The sequence below is a fragment of the Plecotus auritus genome (assembly GCF_963455305.1).
Source record: "Plecotus auritus genome assembly, chromosome: 12".
Taxonomy (NCBI): Eukaryota; Metazoa; Chordata; class Mammalia; order Chiroptera; family Vespertilionidae; genus Plecotus; species Plecotus auritus.
Genome location: NC_137778.1, coordinates 9,368,318 through 9,389,195, shown reverse-complemented (window position 1 = coordinate 9,389,195; position 20,878 = coordinate 9,368,318). Strand labels below are relative to the sequence as shown.

The 20,878-nt window shown below is 57.5% G+C and overlaps 1 protein-coding gene across 1 annotated transcript; it reads left to right on the top strand.

Annotated features, from left to right (window-relative positions):
* The first annotated feature begins 237 nt into the window (after nt 1-237).
* Nucleotides 238-20,384, top strand: SLC45A3 (solute carrier family 45 member 3). Its single transcript, XM_080648402.1, has 5 exons — nt 238-346; nt 14,204-14,596; nt 15,401-16,186; nt 16,900-17,165; nt 18,677-20,384. The coding sequence occupies exons 2-5, from the start codon at nt 14,425-14,427 to the stop codon at nt 19,112-19,114; spliced, it is 1,662 nt and encodes a 553-aa protein (XP_080504528.1). The 5' UTR covers nt 238-346; nt 14,204-14,424; the 3' UTR covers nt 19,115-20,384.
* Nucleotides 20,385-20,878: the final 494 nt, after the last annotated feature.

The window sequence follows — 20,878 nt, the reverse complement described above, 5'->3', positions numbered from 1 at the left end:
CCTAAATGTTTGGGTGGCAGCGGCGAGGGGGCGGTGCGCTGCCCTAGGTAATGACAGGGCAGTCGGGAGCCGTGCGGGGGCTGCCCGTCGCGGTCGCGGCTACAAAGACAGCTTGGAGACCTCGCGCTTCCTCGGCTGGGGTACCACCCCACCTCCCCCGGGACCACCCCACCCCCCGGACCCCCTCGGGCCCGCTCGCCCCGCCCCCTCCTGGCCGCCCCAGCGCGCATGCTCTCTCCCCCCGCGGAGTAACCTGGAGATTTAAAAGCCGCCGGCTGGCGCGCGTGGGGCAGCAGGAGGCCGAGCTCGGCCGCGCCGGCCCGTGACAGCCGCTCGCCTCGACCAGGTAGGAGCGCGCCCCCTCTTCTCCGGGGGACGGGGTCCCGGCGCGGGAAAGGGAGGGGCGCTGCGCTGCGCGGCCCCGCGATGTCGCGTGCTTCGCGCCCCGCGGACTGGGACCGACCGCGCGGTGGCCGTCTGGGCGCCGCAGTCCCCTCGAGTCCCAGAGGAGGTGGCGGGGCGGCCGGCCTGCGGAGTGCGGGGCTCCCGCTCGGGTCCCCGCAGGGCTGTTGGTTCTTGGCGGGAGGCGGGCTGGGCTGGACGCCCGGGCCCCGCTGTCCCTGGCTGGCGGCGGGTGGGCGGCCGCGGGCGGCCGGGCGCTCGCTCCTGTTGCACCTCCGCGTTGGAGTTTTCTTTGGAAAGTTGCATGTATTTTCTTCCCTTGTCTCGCTGCACCGGAAAGGGGCAGATGAGTCATCGCGGCGCGCACAGTCCCGGACTTGGGAGCCGGGAAAGGGGCCGGACGCCCGCGGGAAAGGTGACTGAGCCCTTTGGGACATTAATCTTGGCGCCGGGCTCTGGGCAGGGAGTTGAGGCTGGAGCGAGTGTGTTTGTGTGTGTGTGCGCGCGCGTGTGGGCTCCTCTGCTCCTTCTCAGCCTGGGTTACCCCTCGGGGGAGAAGGGAAAGGGCTCTGCCCTCCTGCCTTGCCTGCCAGGGCTCGGGCGAGATGAGAGGATCTGAGACCAGCAAACGGTGTGATGAGGTGGTACCTGGGCCCCTGCTACAGCTCCCCAGGGCTCTCGGCTTAGGCTCCCCTGCTGGAGAAGTCCCCAGGGACCTGCAGGGTTTCTCCAGAACGAGGGGCAGGCCTTCCCAGGGTCTCCTGGAGCCCTGTGATTTGCTCTTGCCCTTGACCTCTGGGTTCAGCTTCCCTCTTGCTGATGGACACTTTTGACCTCCTCAGCTTTTCCTTCTCCCCAGGGCTTCTCCCCTGTGCTTCCTCTTTTCTCAGGAGGCCAGCGTTGGGGGTAGGGAGAGGTTTGGCATGGTGGTGGGTCCCTGCCGAGGACTTGCCCTTCTGCTGTTACACAGACCTGGCCTCAGTGGAGCAGGGACTAAGAATAGCTCCGCTGCTCTCTTGCTGCCCTGGAGCCTGCAGCTGGGCATAGCCAGTGGACCAGGGCCCAGAGTGACTCTTGCCGGGCTCGGAGATGGAGTGAGGCTCTGGGGGCTTCTGGCTGCTTCTCCTGAGGCACTTAGCAGGTCTCCCTCAGAGCCAGCCTTGGTGTGCACTCACCTGCCCAGGCCCCGGGGAACAGGCTGGTTTATGAGGGTGGATAAGGCAGGGGCTGGGAGGTGCAGGCTGGATGGGAGGCCTGAAGAAACCCACAGAGCAACTTCTCCTAGGGAGGGAGTGGGAGCATTTGTGAGGTCACAGACCCTTTAGTTGGATGGGTCCCATTCCCTCATTCCTCCCTTATCTCCTCCCCCCAGGCCTGTCATGGAGCCAGGACTCTGTTGTTCTAAAAGGGCTCAGAAAACTGAAGCTTGAGTCAGCAGGATGAGTCTGAAGATAAAAATACAGCTGTGGATGAATGTGCAGCTGTGGGCATACAGGCCCCAATTTAGTGGGTGGGTGGGTGTGGGGGGGGAGTTTTTGTATGGACTCTCGGAGTGTGTGGTGACCTCCCCTGCCTCTCCTGGCTCTCTGAGTTACCCTGAAAGGAGGAAATGGAGGAGGAGCCGGACAGTGATTCTTGGTGGTCCACTCAGGTCCTTCTGGGCCAGTGGGTGGTGGAGGGATGGTGTGGATTCCCCTTTCCCAGCCTGTCCAGGCCTCTGGAGAGAAAAGGCAGTGAGGCGGGATGGCTGAGGACTCCAGAAGTGAAATTAAGCACTATTATCAGGACCATTATCGTCTAATAGCACAACATTATGGATAAGAACCCAGACTGTCAGGAAGACAGGGTTTATATCTTGGCTACTCTCTTAGCTATGGAATGTTGACAAGTTACTTAACCTCTTCTAAGCTTCACTATCCGTGGCTGCAAAGTGAGGATGAGGATAATGATAATAATGATAATACCTACTTGTAGCTTTATTATTTATTAGACAACAAATATAACAAATGAAAATATTTCTAAATATAGTTCTATATAATATATAAAAGATAAGCAATTATAGCTCTATTAAGCCACACTGATAGAGAACTGGACCGACTGTGCCTGATAGGAAAGACGTGCTCAGTGTCAGCTAGGCCCTAGCCGGCTTGGCTCAGTGAGTAGAGCGTCAGCCTGCGGACTGAAGGGTCCCAGGTTCGATTCTGGCCAAGGGCACATGCCTGGGTTGCGGGCTCGATCCCCAATAGGGGGCGTGCAGGAGGCAGCTGATCAATGATTCTCTCTCATCATTGATGTTTCTATCTCTCTCTCTCCTTCTCCCTTCCTCCTGAAATCAATAAAGAAATATATATTTTTTAAAAAGTGTCAGCTAGTATTAACCACATCCAGTGTATCTGTCACTGTCACTGACTGGACAGCGGCCCCTGGCCTGGGACTCCCTTCTTGGGCTCTGCTGTAGACCTTATTTCTTTGGGAGCGAGGTCTCCTGGACTTTGGGGAGTCAGCATTTGATGAGGTCAGAGGCTCAGCTGTAGCACCCCGTTGCCTGGGTTTGAATCCTATTTCCCCTTTTGAAAGTTACTTCACCTCTCTGTGCTTCCTCTTCCCCCTCTTAGAATGAGGATAAGGGTACCCACCTCACAGTATTGTGAGGATTAAACGAGCGACTGCAGCTGAAGCTCCGAACGCAGCAGCTGTAGGTAAAAAGGGCTGGATAAGTGCCAGCTGCTGATATTTGGTGGCAATGAAGACAATTGTTGTGGTTTACAGTTCGAGACCAGAGTTTCTTAGCAAGGGAATCACACCATATAAAACTATATGTAAGCTGTGAATGACACATAATGCGGTTGAACTTGTGGTTTGGTGCAAAGAACACACCAGGACTGGATGTCCTGGTCTCTCCCTGTCAGTATTGTGTGTGACTTGTTTCTTCATCTGTCCAGTCACCCCTGTCTCCCTTCCCTCCTCAAGTGGTGATGGAAGTGAATTGTGAGGTGATAGATAATATACACTGAGTGGCCAGATTATTAGGGGGAGGGGACATGGACTGCCTGCCTGCTGGTCAAACTCCTGGTCAAGGGGATAATTTGCATATTAGCCTTTTATTATATAGGATATACACTGAGTGGCCAGATTATTATGCGTTCAGAGATCATAATAATCTGGCCACTCAGTGTATATTCTGAAAGGTCAAGAGCCTTCCATGCAGAAAGGTTACTTGTTGCGATTTTTAGGGAAACTGTAATGGGGAGGGTGTGCCCTGAATGTGGGTTCAGCTCCTTCTCCCCTCCCCACGGGGATCCTCGCATTGCTCTCTGAGGGTGTCCAGCCTAGCTTTCGTTGGAACAGTCAGTGGCCCTGTTTGCTGGACAGCAAGAGTCGAGGCTGGACCCGTTGGTGCCAGGCCCAGTGTCTTGAGCGCCGATGCCACTGGACTCCCAGCAGTAGCGCTGAAGTGTGGAGCTTTGTCCAGTGTATGAAGTGTCCCTGTTTGGGGCCAGGGGCTGGTGACAGAGCTGTCACGGGATGGTCCTGACATCTTGCCAGAACTTCCTGCTTAATCCCCTTTTCTGCTGCATGGTGTTTGCTCTTTATGGGAAGAAGTGCCGCTGGGCCCTGAATGACTTGGGCGGCGGAGAGGGGGCGGGCGGGGGCGGAGGGGCGGGCCTCTTGCTTCTGATGTCGGAGATGGGCCTTTCTCACCTGTTGGCCTTGTGTCTGTGTCTGTAAAATGGAGACGATAATATTCACCCTGCAAGGTTACGGTGAGGGTTAAATGAGAGAGGCACGTTTAGCTAAGTGCTGCACAGACCAGGAGCTCAATACACGTTTGTTTCCTTCCCATCCTTGTTAATTCTGGATACGAGACTCTGGGAGCTGGGAAGAGACGGCAAGAAGGGTCCCATAGCCCCACAGTCCTTCAGTCACCAAAGTTAGGCCGTACTGAATGCCTAGCCAGGTAGGATGCCCTCAGGAGCAGCCAGCCTGTGACCACAGTCCCTTTTTCCCAGTGGTCTCTGTCGTGCGCCCTGCCTCTCTCATCTCAAGTGTCCTTTGAGCTGACAAATAGTGTCCAAGCTGGCAGCATGTGGCCCATTCCTAGGGATGTGACGATATAGCTTCCCACTCCCGGCTCCAGCCATGAGAGAGCCGAGCACCCGGAAAAATTGCGTGAGGCCCTGCCATTAATCCCAGGGACTCAGGTTAAATCACATCAGACAGGAACCCTGATTCAGCTTCCCCTGTGAGGACTTCTGTGGAGCACCCCTCTTCCCAGGGTCTGGGCAGGGGCTGTGCTCCCTGCTTTCTAGGAGCCGAAGGGCTAGTGGGATGGGGAGCAGCAGGGAGAAGGCCTCAGGGGGGCAGGGCTGCCTGGCCCTGAGGGCTACCGGGAGATTTGGGGGGAAAGGGGAATCCTTGACAGCGTGGGTTCCAGGCAGCGCTGCAGGAGGTGTGGGACTTGAGCTGGACAGGGCTCAGGTGAGAGGCCCTGGAGGGCAGGTGACTGGAAGCAAAAACAGGCCCAGTGCTGATGAATATCCTCTTGGACCCACATCTGACATCAAAACTCGCCCCTTGACTTGGGGTCTGGTATTCTTTCTTTCTTTTTTTTTAATATTTTAAAATATTTTTTATTGATTTCAGAGAGGAAGGGAGAAGGAGAGAGAGAAACGTTAATGCTGAGAGAGAATCATTGATCGGCTGCCTCCTGCATGCCCCCCACTGGGGATCAAGCCTGCAACACGGGCATGTGCCCTTGACTGGAATCGAACCCGGGACCCTTCAGTCTACAGGCTGACGCTCTATCCACTGGGCCACACCAGCTGGGGCGGGTCTGGTACTCTTTCCACCATGCCTCACTGGGGAGGGGCCAAAGAAGAGGGGTGTGGGTGGGGGTGGAAGGCCCAGGCCTCAGCGGCTGTGTTTTGCAGATATCTACCCTTTTCTGCATCGTGTTCACCTGTTTATCTCTCTTTCTCTTTTTGTTTTTTTTTTTTTTTTTTACCTGCTTGTCCTTCAAGGCTCAGCAACATGGCTACCTCCTCTAGGAGGTCCTAGAACTGAACACGTCCCACTGGGGGGACTTGTGTCTTTGCACCTGTACCACCTCTGCTAACAGGGCTGCAGTCCATTGTTCCAGCACCTTCTCAGTGGGCTAGCACACAGTGGGGCTCAGAGACTGTTGGATGGGTAGTGGGTGAGTTTCAGTGCTCTTTGGTGTTCCTTTGGGGGCGTTTAGGTTGTACTCACTGAGGCATACTTTCTCCAAAGGTGGGGGGCAAACTAGAGCTCTTTAATAATCATACTCATACTCATACTCATAATCATAATCGAGTCTTTTTTGGAGCCTGCTTCCACCTTGCTCACCAGTGACTATTTTTGAGGACACATTTCCATAGGACGGAGTCTGGCCTCTGATGATAAATGGGGCTAGTCACAGACCCGGATATCAGGGCTGAAAGGTCCTTAGAGACCATCACATTTGAGATCCTAGAGGTGGGACATGGCAGAACTGGGAGCAGCACCCTTGTATGACTCCCCGCTCTGCTCTGCTCATCTGCGGGTCTGCCTCGACCCTCCACCCCTGGCCTCATTCCTGTACACCTTCCCTCCGAGCGAGGCCAGGCCGCAGGTGGAGGACAAGGGTCATCTGTGCAGATGGGGAGAGCTGCCTGGACTGGCTGACTGGCAAAGTTCAAGTTCACTAGGCGGGAGGCCAGTTCGGGTTTCACTCTGCAGGGGCTGTAGGAAGAAGAGAGAACAGGGAGAGGGAACGTCCCAGTGGCTTGGAGGATGTGCCCAACTCCCCATCCTCCCACATCCATCCCCTTTCCCCACCCTGGGCTTAGGGATTTCTTGGGACCACTGCCCCACATTGTAGGGAAGCATTTATTGTGGCCCAAGTAGAGAAAGAATTTGGTTAAGTAATTTCAGCCAGTTACAGAGTCCAACTCTGGGAGGGCACAGGGAAAAGGGCAAGTTCTGCCCCCAGATGTCTCGGTTACGTGGCTCAGTTTCAGGTGACCGCTGACCCCTGGCACACTGATGTGCTGGAGCAGTGTGAAGGCAAGTGAAGGAGGGTTTTTTGTGGTGGTGGTGGTGGGTGTGAGATCGCATAGCTGTAGAGTGGCAGAGAACCCGAGACAGCCTCTAGGCTGGTGCTCATGTTACAGGTGAGTCCCGGAGAGGTGAAATGGGTTATCCAGGCAGCACAGCTATAGGAGTTGCTGAAACTGGACCACACTGTCCTGGCTCCCGGTTCAGAGCACTTTCCAGAACTTTCAAATGGTTTGAATTTTTCATTCAACCCTTTTTATCTATGCAGCCTGGGGCATGTTCATGGATTTCTCAATTTTCATTCTTGGGAAATAGGAATATTAAATAGTGCCTACTTTGTAGGATTGTACAAATGATATGAATTAGAGAGAGAAGGTATGTCAGTTACCCAGCACATGCCAGACACCTCCTGGACAGTTAGGAGTTATCAGCCACTGTGATGGTTTCCCCTGTGGACCGGAACCTCCCTGTCTTATAACATTGGGATGTTTCTCCGTCCCTCCACCTGCCTTCCCAGCCTCCGACAGCAGGCAGGTCTGCTGCACTGACCTCTGCTCACCTGTTGGGGCCAACACCTGGGGAGGCATTTACATTCTTGGCATTCCTCTTGCCTCTGGGGCTGGAAGAGGCGCTAGTGTGTGTGTTGGGGTGGGGTGGGGGGACTCCAGTTGAGAGGAGAATGGAAGGGAAAATAAAGGGGTAGCTGGTCGCCCTCTGACCTCTGTTGCTCCTGTTGGGGAAAGAGCAACCTCTCCAGATTGCTCCGCTGAGGAAGCCTGGACAGCTGAAGGAGAGGCTGCCAGGAACATCCATAGGCAGTGGAACCTTCCTTCTGGAAGGCTGTTCGAAAACCTAATCATTTTTCCCCATTAGAAATAATGTAAATTGAATTAATCCATTCCAGGCCCTCAAATGATTCCCTGTTTTAATCTTTCTTATACATAGTACATGTCTATTGTACTGTTTAATCTATAAATAAACACTTTTTAAAAAAAGGACACTAAATGTAAATGAAAATTTAACAAAAAGGAAAGGAAATGTACAGTAAAAAAGGAAAATCTATAATAATAAAACCACAATATGCTAATTTGCAGACCGGACAGCTGAACACCCTTCCGGACATCATTCTGGACGTCCTTCCGGATGAATCCGCTGTGGCAGGGGTTGAGGCAGAGGTGGTTAGGGGCGATCAGGCATGCAGGCAGGCCAGTGGTTAAGGGCAATCAGGCAGGCAGGCAGAGTGGTTAGGGGCGACCAGGCCGGCAGGCCAGTGGTTAGGGGTGATCAGGCAGGCAGGCCAATGGTTAGGGGTAATCAGTCCTAGGCAGAGTGGTTAGGAGTGATCAGGCAGGCAGGCAGGCAGGCAAGTGGTTAGGAGTCAGCGGTCCTGGATTGCGAGAGGGATGTCTGACTGCTGTGGGATCAGGCCTAAACTGGCAGTCGGACATCCCCCTAGGGGTCCTGGATTGCAAGAGGGTGCAGGCCGGGCTGAGGGACTCCCCCCCCCCCCCGCCCCGCCCCGTGCACAAATTTCGTGTACCAGGCCTCTATTCTATAATAATAAAAGCATAATATGCTAATTAGACCGGATGTCCTTCTGGATGATCTTCTGGATGGAAGTTGGGCTGCGAGGGAAGCCTGGGTCCTGGGTGCTAGAGGGAAGCCGGTGCCGGTAGCTGGGGCGGAGGGCGGGGGGGAGGAAGGCCTACTTTTGCATGAATTTCATGCATCGGGCCTCTAGTTTAACAATAATTATAAGCAGCAAAAACAAAACAGGAAAATATTCACAGCACAATATCCTGAGATTTTAACAGTGAGTGGTAAACTGACTCATATTCGCACATGCTTTCCTTTGTCACCCGAGAGATGTGTGACTGATCATACAGGAATCGGCATGAAAGGGTTGTAAGGTTGAGAAGGGAATTGTTCAAGATGGGAGACGTTCGAGAAACCAAGGTCTCACTGTACTTTCTGTCAAAACTAATGGCTATGAAGTTGGTCGTATTGAGCCAAGTTTTCTTGCCTGTCAAATGGGTCTACTCATGTACCCACCTCATCGGGCAGCTGGAAGGTGAAAATGCTCGGAAGAGTGCCTGGCACATAGTGTCTCCATGGTAGCTGCTATTATTAACCGCAGATGAGAAAGCTGAGGCTCAGGGAGGTCAATGAGCAAGGTCACAGTCAGAATAAGGGGTGGAGTTGGCATGCAAACCCAGGTCAGACTGATTGCAGAGTCGAGGTCGCCCTTAGAACCTGCCAGGTTCAGGGGTCTGCGGCCTCAGGCTGGGGGTGGGGGGAGGGGGAGTGAAAGAGAGCTACCCAGGTTGTCTTGGTGTGGAGGGTACTTGGTCAAGGTGACTCAGTATGACCTTGGGTCACAGCTGTTCCCAGAAAGGAAGCCTGGTTGGGAGACCCATGGCCTGGAGTCAGATGTGTATTTGTGTTGACTGTCACCATGGTGCCAGGTGACCCTTGGGAGGTGCTTGGCCTCGACTTAGGCTAGCCAAGGTGAGGGTCAGGCCTGTCGTTGGATTGGAGAGGGGAGGAGAGATCAGAGTGAGCTCAGGGACTGTCCTCCCCTCCCTTCCCCCAGCCTCCTCTGGCATTTGCTCCTTTCAGAAGCTGGGCTGGGGCTCAGACAGGGCAACAAAAGCAACTTTCCTCCAAGCCACTGCCACCTGTTGGGTTTTCACACATTGGGGCTGAGTGCGGGGAGGGAGCCGTTGCCCTTTTCCCAGTGTCTGTGGTGTGCCCCCTCTGGCCCCCCAGGGCCTGGGATTCTCTTTGCTGCCTAACGTGACAGGGCTCATGAGCTGGAGGGGGTGGGGGGCCCACAGCAGCTGGAAGGGGAATTGAGTGGGAAGGGGCTGGTGCTGGCAGCCGGGAGAGAGTTTGATGGATTACTCTGTGGGCCTAGAGGTTTCTCCCTAATCCCCCTTTGTGTCCCAGCCCGCAGCCCCCTCGCTCTCTCTGACAAGCTGCTAAGCAGAAGGCTTCTAGTCCGAGTGAAGAAAAGGCAGCGCAGCAGGCGACTCTAAATCCCTGGCCTCTGGGCCCCGGGGGAGGCGGGAGCAAGGGAGCCAGTCTGGGAGGGGACTGATCTTCCTCCTTCAGCCTGGCCCTTATTCTCACAAGTCTCGTAAGGTGCAGGGGTTGCCTTCGGAGTGGTGTGGGCAGGTGTCTGTGGGAGTCCTAAGTCGTGTGCCTTGGCTATTTGTGCAAATCACTGCCTTTTTATGGGGTGGGATCAGGAAAAGCAGACCCTCGCTTCTTGGGAAGTATTTGAGCCCAGAGAATCAAGGACTAAGTATGGGTTGGAGGGTCCTGAACCATGATGCAGTCTATTCCTGTGCCCCTTCGACCAGCTGCCCAGGGAGGGACACGGGCCCTGAGACAATGGCGGCTCATTGCCTCACAAGGATGCTCACTTTCAGGTGCCCTGGCTGCCAGCATGGCTTCTTTCTGGGGTGTCCTCAGGCTTCCTGTGGAGCTGCATTTCTGGAATGCAGTGTGCTGGGTTTTGCTGGGTAAGGCCAAGGACATTGGTCCCAGGGACTGCGGCAAGGGGGTGGCTGACAGGTGGCTGGGCTGGTGAATCCCCAGATCTCTTCCCTGCCCCCAACCTAGAGGGCCTGGGAGAGCTCAACCTGGAACCAGATTCTGGGGTCCAGTCCTAAGTGGAGGAAGTGTGGGGGGGGGGCCCTCCCAACCTTGAGGTCTGGCAGCCTCCACCTGAAGGTTGCTCCCCACCCTCAGTCCTGGCCTGGGGTGGGACCGCCGCCTCGTGTAGGGTGGTTCGTTGGGGAGATTGGCCTGGAGTAACCCCGCCCCTCTACCGCTGAGTCATTACCCCCCTGGCTAGCCTACCCGGTCCCCATTTCCCTCCTCGGGGGAGGGTGAGGGGGACAGGAGCGAGCCTCCCCAGGAGCTGTGAGAAAGCCGGCTGTCTTTGTGAGTGTGGAGGGAGGAGGGCACAGTCGCCTGCCCGGCGGGGTCAGGGTGGGGGCTGCTGCCGTTTGATGTGCCGGGCGGGGTGTGGGGACGCTGGCCCGAATAAAGAGGCCATAGAATTGCTGCCTGACACTGGCCCACCGCGGGGCTGCCTCCGCCCGGCTCCCTCGGCCTCTGTCTGTCAGTGTCAGCCCGGGGACTCTGCTCCCCACAGCTCCCCTTCAGCCTTGCGTGCGGGGTGGCAGGAGCCCCTTTGAAAGCCCTCAAAGGCCCCTTTATACGTCCCTCTGACCCTCCCTGCCATAGGGAGCTGAGGGAGGGGGCTCGGTTGCCTTTCCTCCCGCCTCCTCCCCTGTGATCAGAATTTTGGAGAAAGTTCAGGCCAAGCTCCTTGCGTTGCTGTTTCATTTCCCCACACTCCCCGCTGGGCCTGACCTGAAGTGGGTGTGGCCGAGCCCACCGCCCGCTCGGGGTGCCACGTGGTGGAGCACAGGCACTGGTTAGGTCTTCGTGTCTGGAGCTGGACAGACAGAAGGCAAGTCCACTGACCCCGTCGGCCCTTGGCTCTCTGGGCTGGGGTCCTGCTCCCCAGGGTGAGGAAGGATGGCCCACTTGGGCGGAGACCCAGGAAGGTGCACAGAGTCTTGGGCTCCCTCCAGCTTTCTTGCTGCCCTGTCCTGGGGGCCAGGAGAAGAGGGAGGCCATTTGGAACTTGAGCGGGTCTTGTCCTCGAAGGCTGAGGGCCGTGGTTCCTTTCTGGGAGGTCTGGCCAGACCGGGCCCCCCCCCCCCCCCCGCCCCTTTCAGTGCCTCCTCACCCCTCCCCACCAGGTGTGTGGAGTCTGCCTCTGGAGGTTGATCTTCTGTTTGCCAGACAGGCAGATGCTCCCAGAGCAGTGGCCGGAGGGTGTGAGTTAGAAGCATCGCTGAGCCTGGAGCGTATGGTGGGGGGCGGAGGGGGGTTGGGTCCTGTCTCCCTTCCTCCGTCCCTGAGGAGGACAGGGAGGGAGCCCCACACAGGGCACTGGCAGTGCTCCATCACTTGCAAGTTTTAGCCTGTGCCCTGGGGCTGCTTGTAGGAGTGAGCCAGGGCTGTGGTGCTGAACCCCTTCCTCTCCCAACTCTCTGGGCTCTGGGCCTGGGAGCCAGAGGGCCTGCGCTGCCCCCTCCACCCCCCTCCACCCCCCCCCCCCCCGTGCCCAGGAAAGTGGGCCTGGAGTAGTGCTGAGGATGCCCTCGGTCACCTCCTCCCCTGAGGGCCCGGAGTGGGGATGAAGGGGACAGACTGGGGCACTGGGGACGATGCAAGGAGAAAGGGGGCTTTGGAGGGGAGAGCATTCTTTTGGCCTGGGATTCCTCAGGCACTTCCAGGCTGGCGGGAGTAAAGCCCGAGGGTGGTGAGAGTGCCCTGGACACCCCCCCTCCCCCCACCCCCCCCCACACACAGACACACACACACAACATAGACATCAAAAAGAGGCAGACGGGCTCAGTAACCTAAGAACAGTGGTCAGAGCAGGGCCAGGAGCCAGCCGACTTCCTAACCTACCCCTTTCAATGAATTCCTCACCTGGCCCAGCCCTGGTTTCCAGGTTAGCGCCTCTGTGGGGAGGGGAGAGGTGCTGAGGAGGGGGCACGGCAAATGGGCTATCTGGGTTGTAGGTGGATGAGGGGAGAGTCCTCTCTGCACCCCTTTTTCTCTTTCTCCCTTGTGGGCTGAGGAGCTGGATTCAGGAAGGGAGGGAGGCGGGGAGGCAGGTGGGCCATTAATAGCAGCTGGAGAGCGGCAGTTTATTTTAAAAGAGAGCAACCTGGTCTTGGAAATGGGGGAAGGTTTGGGTGAGGCTGGGTCTGACCACTTCTGTTTGCCCAGGGAGGGCCTGGCCCTTAAAATCCCAAGCAGGTGAGTGTCCAGGGTCCGCCCAGGCTGAGGGCAGGGAGTGGACTGGGCTGGAAGCCTTCTGACCCAGAACCCCTCCCTCCATGCTGGAAAGCACCCCTGGCCTCTGTGCCATCTACTGCTTTCCTTCTGGGGGTGCTACGGCCATGCAGCCTCTGGGGAGGGGCTTGGCTCAAGCTGAACCCACACTGCCCAGCTAAGAGTGGTATCCGGTAACTCCTCCCCCCTTTTGGGGCTTTGTGGGCCAGTGTTTTACACTCTTCCCATGCCCCTGAGTCGGTGCCCTTTCCCAAACTGATGGGCTGGGTCTGAGCGGAACTTTGGGGAGGAGGTGGCTCAGCCTTATCTGATCTGCCAGCTGCAGAGCCCCAGTGGCAGTTATGGGATGGAGAACTCTACCCAGGATTGATAGCCATCTGATTTCTCTGTGGCACAGTGCAGAGAGCACCCGCAACACATTTTGTAACACGAGGCCCTGTGGGGCTGTCATTTGAAAAGATAAAAGAGGTTGAAGGGCCAAATTATGAGATGCTGAGTGAGATTGGAAGAGGGGATGAGTGAAGGCTGAGGGTGCTCCAGGTGGGGAGGAGACTGGAGCCTGGCCCGCTGCCACCGTGGACTTCACACAGCATCTGTAGGACTGAGCCAGTGAGGCAAGGAAGGCTCCCGACTCCAGCCCCCTGTGGCCTGGGCTCTGTGCACCCACCTCCTTCGACATGGAGGACAGGTTCGAGGACTTGCCTTTTCACACCCGGATGCCCCTTCTATGTCTCCTCTTCGTGGCTGACTTGATCTTCCCTCTTTTGTGGTCACTTCTGAACAGGGCAGACTCCAGTAGGTGCTGTTGTTATGAAGCAGGATCTGGAGGCCAGCTTCCCCGGGGCTGGGGAGGGGGGTACAGGGAGGGTGCTAGGACCTGGAGGCCAACTTCCCCGGGGCTGGGTTGGGGGGAGGGCGGGGGGGGGCATAGGATGGGATCTCTATGCACAGCAGTCAGGCCTGGAAGGAAGGGCTGAGGGACTTCTCTGCTGGGAATGGAGTTGTTTGGGGAGCAGAGAAAGGCTGCCGGTGGAAGTGGTGGGGCATCCTGCCAGCCCAGGGGTCACAGGGCAAGGCGGTTGCTGACAGTTGGTGGTTTCACACCCCTGTGAGGCTGGCACCTGGGAACAGCCTGGCCCAGCTGTGGCCCCACTGTCCCCACTGTCCTGTGACAGTTGGGCAGCACATGTGGGAATGTTTCCTCTCCATGAATGCCGAGCGCGGGAGGAAGCTAAGGGAGAGGTGTTCAGGCCCAGGTTCTTGGAGAGGAGCGCTCTGTCAGTGGGTCAGTGACAGATTCAGACCCACGCAACAAAGAACCACAGCCTCTCCTCCCTTACCCTCGTCCTGTCCGTGGGGGTGGGAGTTCTGGTGCAACATGGCTCGGGGCCAGGCAGTGCAGAACAGGAGGCACTGCTCTTAACAAAGGGACTGGAACGGCCCAGCTTTGGGAAATGAGAGAGAAGCAAATCGGCCCTGCCTGGTGGGGGTCTCCAGGGGCACCTCGATAACAGGGCCTGGGGATCTGGGAATTCAGTTGGTTTGATTTTATTTTTTTATTTTTTCCATACCAGCAGGCGAGGGCAATTGCAAGGGTATCCAAGACAGAATAACCGACATCTGTTTGGCTCTGGAGTGTGCTGAGGTTTAACAATCATATTTACCTTATTCAGTATGTCAGCCTTAGGCTAATATTAACATGCATTTCCTAATTGGGCGGTAGGGGGTGGCACCTAGGTGGCAGGGCCCAGCACCAGCCTGGGAGTGACCAGGTTTCAGGGCAATCGGAGCAAATCCTGGAGACCCGGTTCCCAGGACCTCGCACTCAGTATTGGATGTGTTCCTGCCCTTTTAGGATCTGAATGACATGCCCCCACCGAGGCACCCACGGCAGCGGGCCTTTATCATGGGCTGAGAAGCTGGACCTGCATGGAGGGCTGGCAGAAATGGGCTCCTGGCTGAGTCCTCGGCAGTCTGTGGCAGTGAGGAGGAGAGGCCTGGGCGTCTGGAGCGGGGCTGGGACGAGGCGGCTCTGGAGTGAGTGACGGGGTCAGAGCCCTGCCCACCTGGCCCGCCATGGTCCAGAGGCTGTGGGTGAGCCGCCTGCTGCGGCATCGGAAAGCCCAGCTCCTGCTGGTCAACCTTCTGACCTTCGGCCTGGAGGTGTGTCTGGCCGCAGGCATCACCTACGTGCCACCTCTGCTGCTGGAAGTGGGGGTAGAAGAGAAGTTCATGACCATGGTGCTGGGTAAGTCACCACCTCCTCCTGCCTCCGGTTCCAGATACATGCCACCTGGGCGTAGGGCAACAGTGCCTCTGTCCACAGAGCCACTTGGAGGGAGCAGGGGCTGTCTGCTGGGTTGGTTGGCTGGGGACAGGGGTGACTCTGGGCTGAGAGGGTCCCAAGAGGAAGAAAAGGGTACAGGGACATGCCTGGTCATCACTATACCCCTGGCCCTGCATCATGACCGGCTCATAGGCAACACTGGGCTGGCCCTTTCTAACTACTATTATCTCATTTAATGCTTGCTGCAAGCCTTGGAGGGTATCTGGTCCACAGAGAAGATCATGGAGGTCTATAAGAAGTTAGCTGACCTAGCCAGCTGTACAGCTAGCTCCTGGGTAGTAGGGTCAGGGTCTCGCAGCCGGGCTCCTGCTTACCTGTGGGATGAATTCTGCAAAAGCCACTAAAGGCAAGTGGGCAGCATCGTGAGTCTCCCAGGCAGCAGGGGCTCTGCCAGGATGATGGGCTCTGGAGTCAGACCTCCTGCTGAAGCCCTGCCTCCCGCCCTCCTCGCCCTAGCCCTGGACACGAGTCTCACTCATCAGTTGCTCCATGCCTCAGTTTTCCCACCTGAAAATGGGGCGTTAGTGATCCTAGCTGTGAGGAGTAAATGAGTCCATAAGTACTCAGCACAGTGCCCAGGACAGGAATGGTCCTCCCTGTGAGAGTATCATGGTCATTTCCATCCTTCCTGAGGAGGTTGGTCTCCCTGCCCCTGCCCCTGCTCCAGCCCCAGCCTCTGGCTTACACTACTTGCCTTTCTTGCAGGCATTGGTCCAGTGCTGGGCCTGGTCTCGGTTCCACTCCTAGGCTCAGCCAGTGACCACTGGCGTGGGCGCTATGGTCGCCGGAGGCCCTTCATCTGGGCCCTGTCCCTGGGCGTCCTGCTGAGCCTCTTCCTCATCCCGAGGGCCAGCTGGCTGGCGGGGCTGCTGTGCCCGGACACCAGGCCCCTGGAGCTGGCACTGCTGATCGTGGGCGTGGGGCTGCTGGACTTCTGCGGCCAGGTGTGCTTCACCCCACTGGAGGCCCTGCTCTCTGACCTCTTCCGGGACCCAGACCACTGTCGCCAGGCCTTCTCCGTCTATGCTTTCATGATCAGCCTCGGGGGCTGCCTGGGCTACCTCCTGCCTGCCATTGACTGGGATGCCAGCGCCCTGGCCCCCTACCTGGGCACCCAGGAAGAGTGTCTCTTCGGCCTGCTCACTCTCATCTTCCTCACTTGCATGGCGGCCACACTGTTTGTGGTGGAGGAGGCAGCACTGGGCCCGGCCGAGCCAGCGGAAGGGCCGCCCGTCCCCCCCAGGCCAGCCCGCGGCTGCCCGTGTCGCGCCCGCCTGGCCTTCCGGAACCTGGGCGCCCTGTTTCCCCGGCTGCACCAGCTCTGCTGCCGCGTGCCGCACGCCCTGCGCCGACTCTTTGTGGCCGAGCTGTGCAGCTGGATGGCGTTCATGACCTTCACGCTGTTTTACACGGACTTTGTGGGCGAGGGGCTGTACCAGGGTGTGCCCAGGGCTGAGCCAGGCACTGAAGCCCGGAGACACTACGATGAAGGTAAGGCTCCTGGGCGGGGGAGGGCGGAGTAGGGGTTTGGGGGGCTCAGGCATAGGGGCCTGCCCACCACCTGTGCCTGGGCAGGTAGCTGTGCACCCCTGCACCCTGACTTCCCCATCGGGAAAACGGCCCCGCCTCTGTGTGCAGGTCCTCCAGGTTACGGGGCAGCTGAGTCTGCCGTCTCGGTAGAGCCTGGGGCTGCTCTGAGAGTTTGATCAGGGCCCTTGTCCCAAAGTGACTGAAAAGGCTGCGCTGATTTAAGGTCCAAAGGGAGTGGAGGAGTCCAGGCTGGCGTTTCAGGTCTGCCTGGTCGATGGTGTCCCCTACTCCCACTCTTGACTTTCCAAATCCCCTGCCTTTCCAAATTCCAACACCTTGTGGCCCAGGGGTCCTGAAATCTCAGAGCCTCTGGCCTAACTGTCTTTCTGTCCCTCTCGTCCTCCTAGCTAGCTGAGCATTAGCTGGGGCTGCCTATCGACCCTCAGAGCGGCTTCCTCTGCCCTTAGCCAGTAGTTCTGGCCAATTCCCTGAGATCAGTGGGACAGCCTAGACTCCTGGGGTTACAGGCAGGGTAGGAGGGTGCTGGGGGGCAGGGCTGACCTAGCAGGTCTTGGGCAGCAGGTGTCCATGGCCCCTAATTCTGAGCACCCCCAGTTTGTATCAGGCCCCTTTCCCTCCCTGTCTGACTGCCTCTTTCCCGCCTCTCTGTCTAGGAGTCCGGATGGGCAGCCTGGGGCTGTTCCTGCAGTGTGCCACCTCCCTGCTCTTCTCCCTGGTCATGGACCGGCTGGTGCAGCGATTCGGCACCCGGGCAGTCTACCTGGCCAGCGTGGTGGCTTTCCCTGTGGCTGCTGGCGCCACGTGCCTGTCCCGCAGTGTGGCTGTTGTGACCGCCTCAGCCGCGCTCACCGGGTTCACCTTCTCCACCCTGCAGATCCTGCCCTACACACTGGCCTCCCTCTACCACCGGGAGAGGCAGGTACTCACACCAGATGCTGCCTTGGGCGGCGGGGGTGGTGGGGTGGAGGGGGGCTGACTAGCCCAGAACTGGGCTCAAGCAAGAGACGTTGGAGAAAGCAGTCTTTGATCAGAGAGGAAGGCCACGCAGCCCCAGGGCCAGAGACGTGGGCTGCGGGAAGGAGGGTATAGATTAGATTCTGGGAATGACTTCCTGGTGTCAGGATTATAAAGCACTTGAGTGGATGATTGCAGGAAATGCAAAATCCTTCTCTGGGGGAGTCCTGAAGAGTCCTGCCAACAAGCCCTCTGACTGCTGGGTTGTGCTGTGGAGGCAGGGGGCTGGGCCAGGTGACCTTGGTGCCCAGCTCCTGCAGACGGGAGTGGGGAAGGCCTGGTGTCGGGCAGAGGCTGGGAGGGGCGGACTGACCTGTGCTGCTTTGGTCTCCCAGATGGGGAATCCAGCTCCTCACTGTCCCCTCTCATGCTTTATCTTCCTCTTCCTATCGGGTTCTCTCCTTTTCCTGCTTTTTTCCTCTTCCTTTGTTCTCTTCCCCACCCCCTCGGCCTGACACTATTGCCTGGACACTTTGTAAGTGGGGGCCTCACACTAGCCCTTCCAGGGACCCCCTTTTGTGGGAAGCCTCCTGACCAGGCTATATGATCTACTTTGTCTCCTCCACTGGCCTCACTGAGCTACAATCCTGGGCGCAGAGCTCTGCCCAGATGGGCAAGAAGCTGGGGTGTCCCCAGGGAGGAGATGCAGGTGTGTCCTCAGAGCTTCCAGACTTGGGGAGACGTGTCTCTGCCCTTGTAGGACATGAGTGGATAGCAGAGAAGCAGCAAACTGAAGGCTGGTTAGCCGAATCGGTAGCTGCGGGGGTGGAAGGGATGGAGGGAGGGGCCAGAGTTCTGGTTGGGGAAACCTGGTTCCTGAGACCCCTGTCCGCACACTGATAACCTTCATCAGCCTCCACTCTTCTGCCCTGGCTGCGGGCTTGGGTCTGATGTCCCGAAGCCATGCTTGGGCACGTGCACTGGTGCCAGAGAACATACAGGGGCCGGTCCTCCCCATGGACCGAGGAGCACTTCTATCTCCAGGGGCCTCTCTAGGCTCCAGCCTCACTGGTCTTTCCTGGGGTAGCAGGCAGGGAGCGGGGGGGGAGGGGGGGGGCTTGGGAGGCCCATTCCAGCAGTCGCTGATGGCACACCTGGCCCTGTGCGTCGCCTGCATCTGTCTTTGCCTACTTCCGTGAGTCGTGGGCTCCCTGGGGGGTCAGTGGTGAGCTCTGCTATGGATCTCAGACCTAATGCAGCCAACCAGACTTCTAGCTTCAGATTTGTCCTGTCCCTGCCCCTGCCCATCTCCCACTCCTGTAGAGGGTTCTGACTCGACCCAGACCAAGCCCAGATTTCTGACCCACTGCCTGGTTTTCACGAAGGCCCGTGCACTGGTTTGTTCTCATCGCTGGGGACTCCCATGCCTGGGTACACACCTGTCCTCGTCCCCTTGTCCTTCCTCTGTTCCCCCAGGTATTTCTTCCCAAGTGCCGAGGAGATGCTGGAGGGGGTGCCACTGAAGACAGCCTGATGACCAGCTTCCCGCCTGGCCCCAAGGCCACATCCCCCTTCCCCAATGGACACGTGGGTGCTGGAGGCAGCGGCCTGCTCCCCTCCACGCCCGCGCTCTGCGGGGCCTCTGCCTGCGATGTCTCCATGCGTGTGGTGGTGGGCGAGCCGCCTGAGGCCAGGGCCGTTTCAGGCAGGGGCATCTGCCTGGACCTCGCCATCCTGGACAGTGCCTTCCTGTTGTCCCAGGTGGCCCCGTCCCTGTTCATGGGCTCCATCGTCCAGCTCAGCCAGTCTGTCACTGCCTATATGGTGTCAGCCGCAGGCCTGGGTCTAGTTGCCATTTACTTTGCTACGCAGGTAGTATTTGACAAGAGTGACTTAGCCAAATACTCAGTGTAGAGCACTTCCCACCCACTGAGCCAGGGCCTGCCTCCCTGGGTCCCAGCTCCCCCTCTTCCAGGCTCCATAGGGTTGTGGGGCTGGCTTCCCAGTGTCTATTGCTGCCAAAGTGGTGTGGCTCTCTGCTGCCACCCCATGGCGGTAAGGTGCGTAGCTGCACGGATAGGGCACTGTGGCTTCCCCATCTCTCCAATCATTAGGGCTGTGGCTGACTCTACATGGGCCCAAGTCTGGACTTACAGGGAGAGAAGGTCAGGGCATTTGACTAGCACCGTGCACTGGAATTCAGGACTCTCATGGGATTACCCAGGCTCAGGGGTAACAGCTAGCGCCCTGATCCAGACATACCAAGAGAAGGTACTTGGGGAGCTGAGTAAACTCGGCCACCAGGTCTCCTCTCTCCAAGCCCCCATATCCTGTAGGTTCCCCCAATGTTGCTCTAGTGTGAAACTCTCTCCCACAGGATTTGAAAGTATGAAAGTTACTTGGGGGGCAGGTGTCTGAGGGGAGTGGGGACACTGCCTTTCCACAGATTCCCCCAGCCCTGTTTCATCAGGACACGGCTTGTGGGCCCCTGTGTCTCCATCATAGGGACACAGGCCTTTAAATACTTAACTTATTTATTTAAATAGAGGGGAATCAATTCCCAGCTCTGTGTTGTCGGTGTCTGGGAGGTGACATCCTCAACGATGGTCCCCTGAGATGGCTGGCTATTGGGCTAAGCATTGCCAGAATCTCCTTTTCCTGGAGTGATCGGTCTGGCCCCCAAACTTTCTAACCCAGGAGCTTGGAAGCTCTGCTCGCCCCAGCTGATCCCACCTCCTCTCACCCAAGGCTGGTAGAGGCGGAGGGTTGGGCTTCAGGTCTCAGCAGCCTCCCTGGACTGCCCTCCTCTCTTGGCCCAGCCTGCCCAGCCCGACTCCTCTCTGCTTCCTCTAGGACTGGGCTGATGAAGGAGCTGCCCACCCCCTACCTTTCTCCACTGGCTTCACAGCCTCTCTTTGGGACTGTTTCGGGACCAGAAGCACTCAGTGTGGCTCCTCGAACCTTTATCCGTCTCAGCCCCCAGGGCATATCTGTGCTTGGGGACACTCGCACAGAATCTCAGGAGCACCCCCTGCCCAGGCTAAGGAGGGCATATCTCTGGGGGGTTTTAAGTGCCGTTTGCAATAACGTCATGTCTTATTTATTTAGCGGAGTAAATATTTTATACTGTATGTGAGCAATCAGAATATAATGTTTATGGTGATGAAATTAAAGGTTTCTTATATGTTTAATTGGCCTATATTTATCGTCTCTGCTGGGAAGGACCAGATTTCTCAAAAATTATCCTCTGATTCCTTTTCATTTGAGCTGGGTGTTTTTTTGGGGGGTGGGGGGGGTGAGAGGGAGGGCTTCAGTTCTCAGCGTCACCAGCAGGTGGAGCCATAGACCAGTACTCCGGTCCTTTGGTGATTGGGTGTGCTACCACCTGGATTGAGGGGTTCCTTTGGGAATGTGGGGAAGATTAAGGGTTGGGAGAGCAGGGAGTGAAGGGGAGTGGGGGCATTTTCCTTCTCAAAGGGCTCAAGGAGATGGAGCAAGCTCCCATTATCAACTACAGCAGCGCGAACTCCCCTGATGTGCAGGTGAGGACTTTGAACCCCCTGTGCCTTGGTCCTGCCCTTTCTCATCTCCATCCTTCCTGCCAGGCTCAGGTCAAGTTCAGAGGCTTCTCTGCCTTGTCACCTCCCTCAACTTGACGGGTCTTCCTGTCCTTTAAGT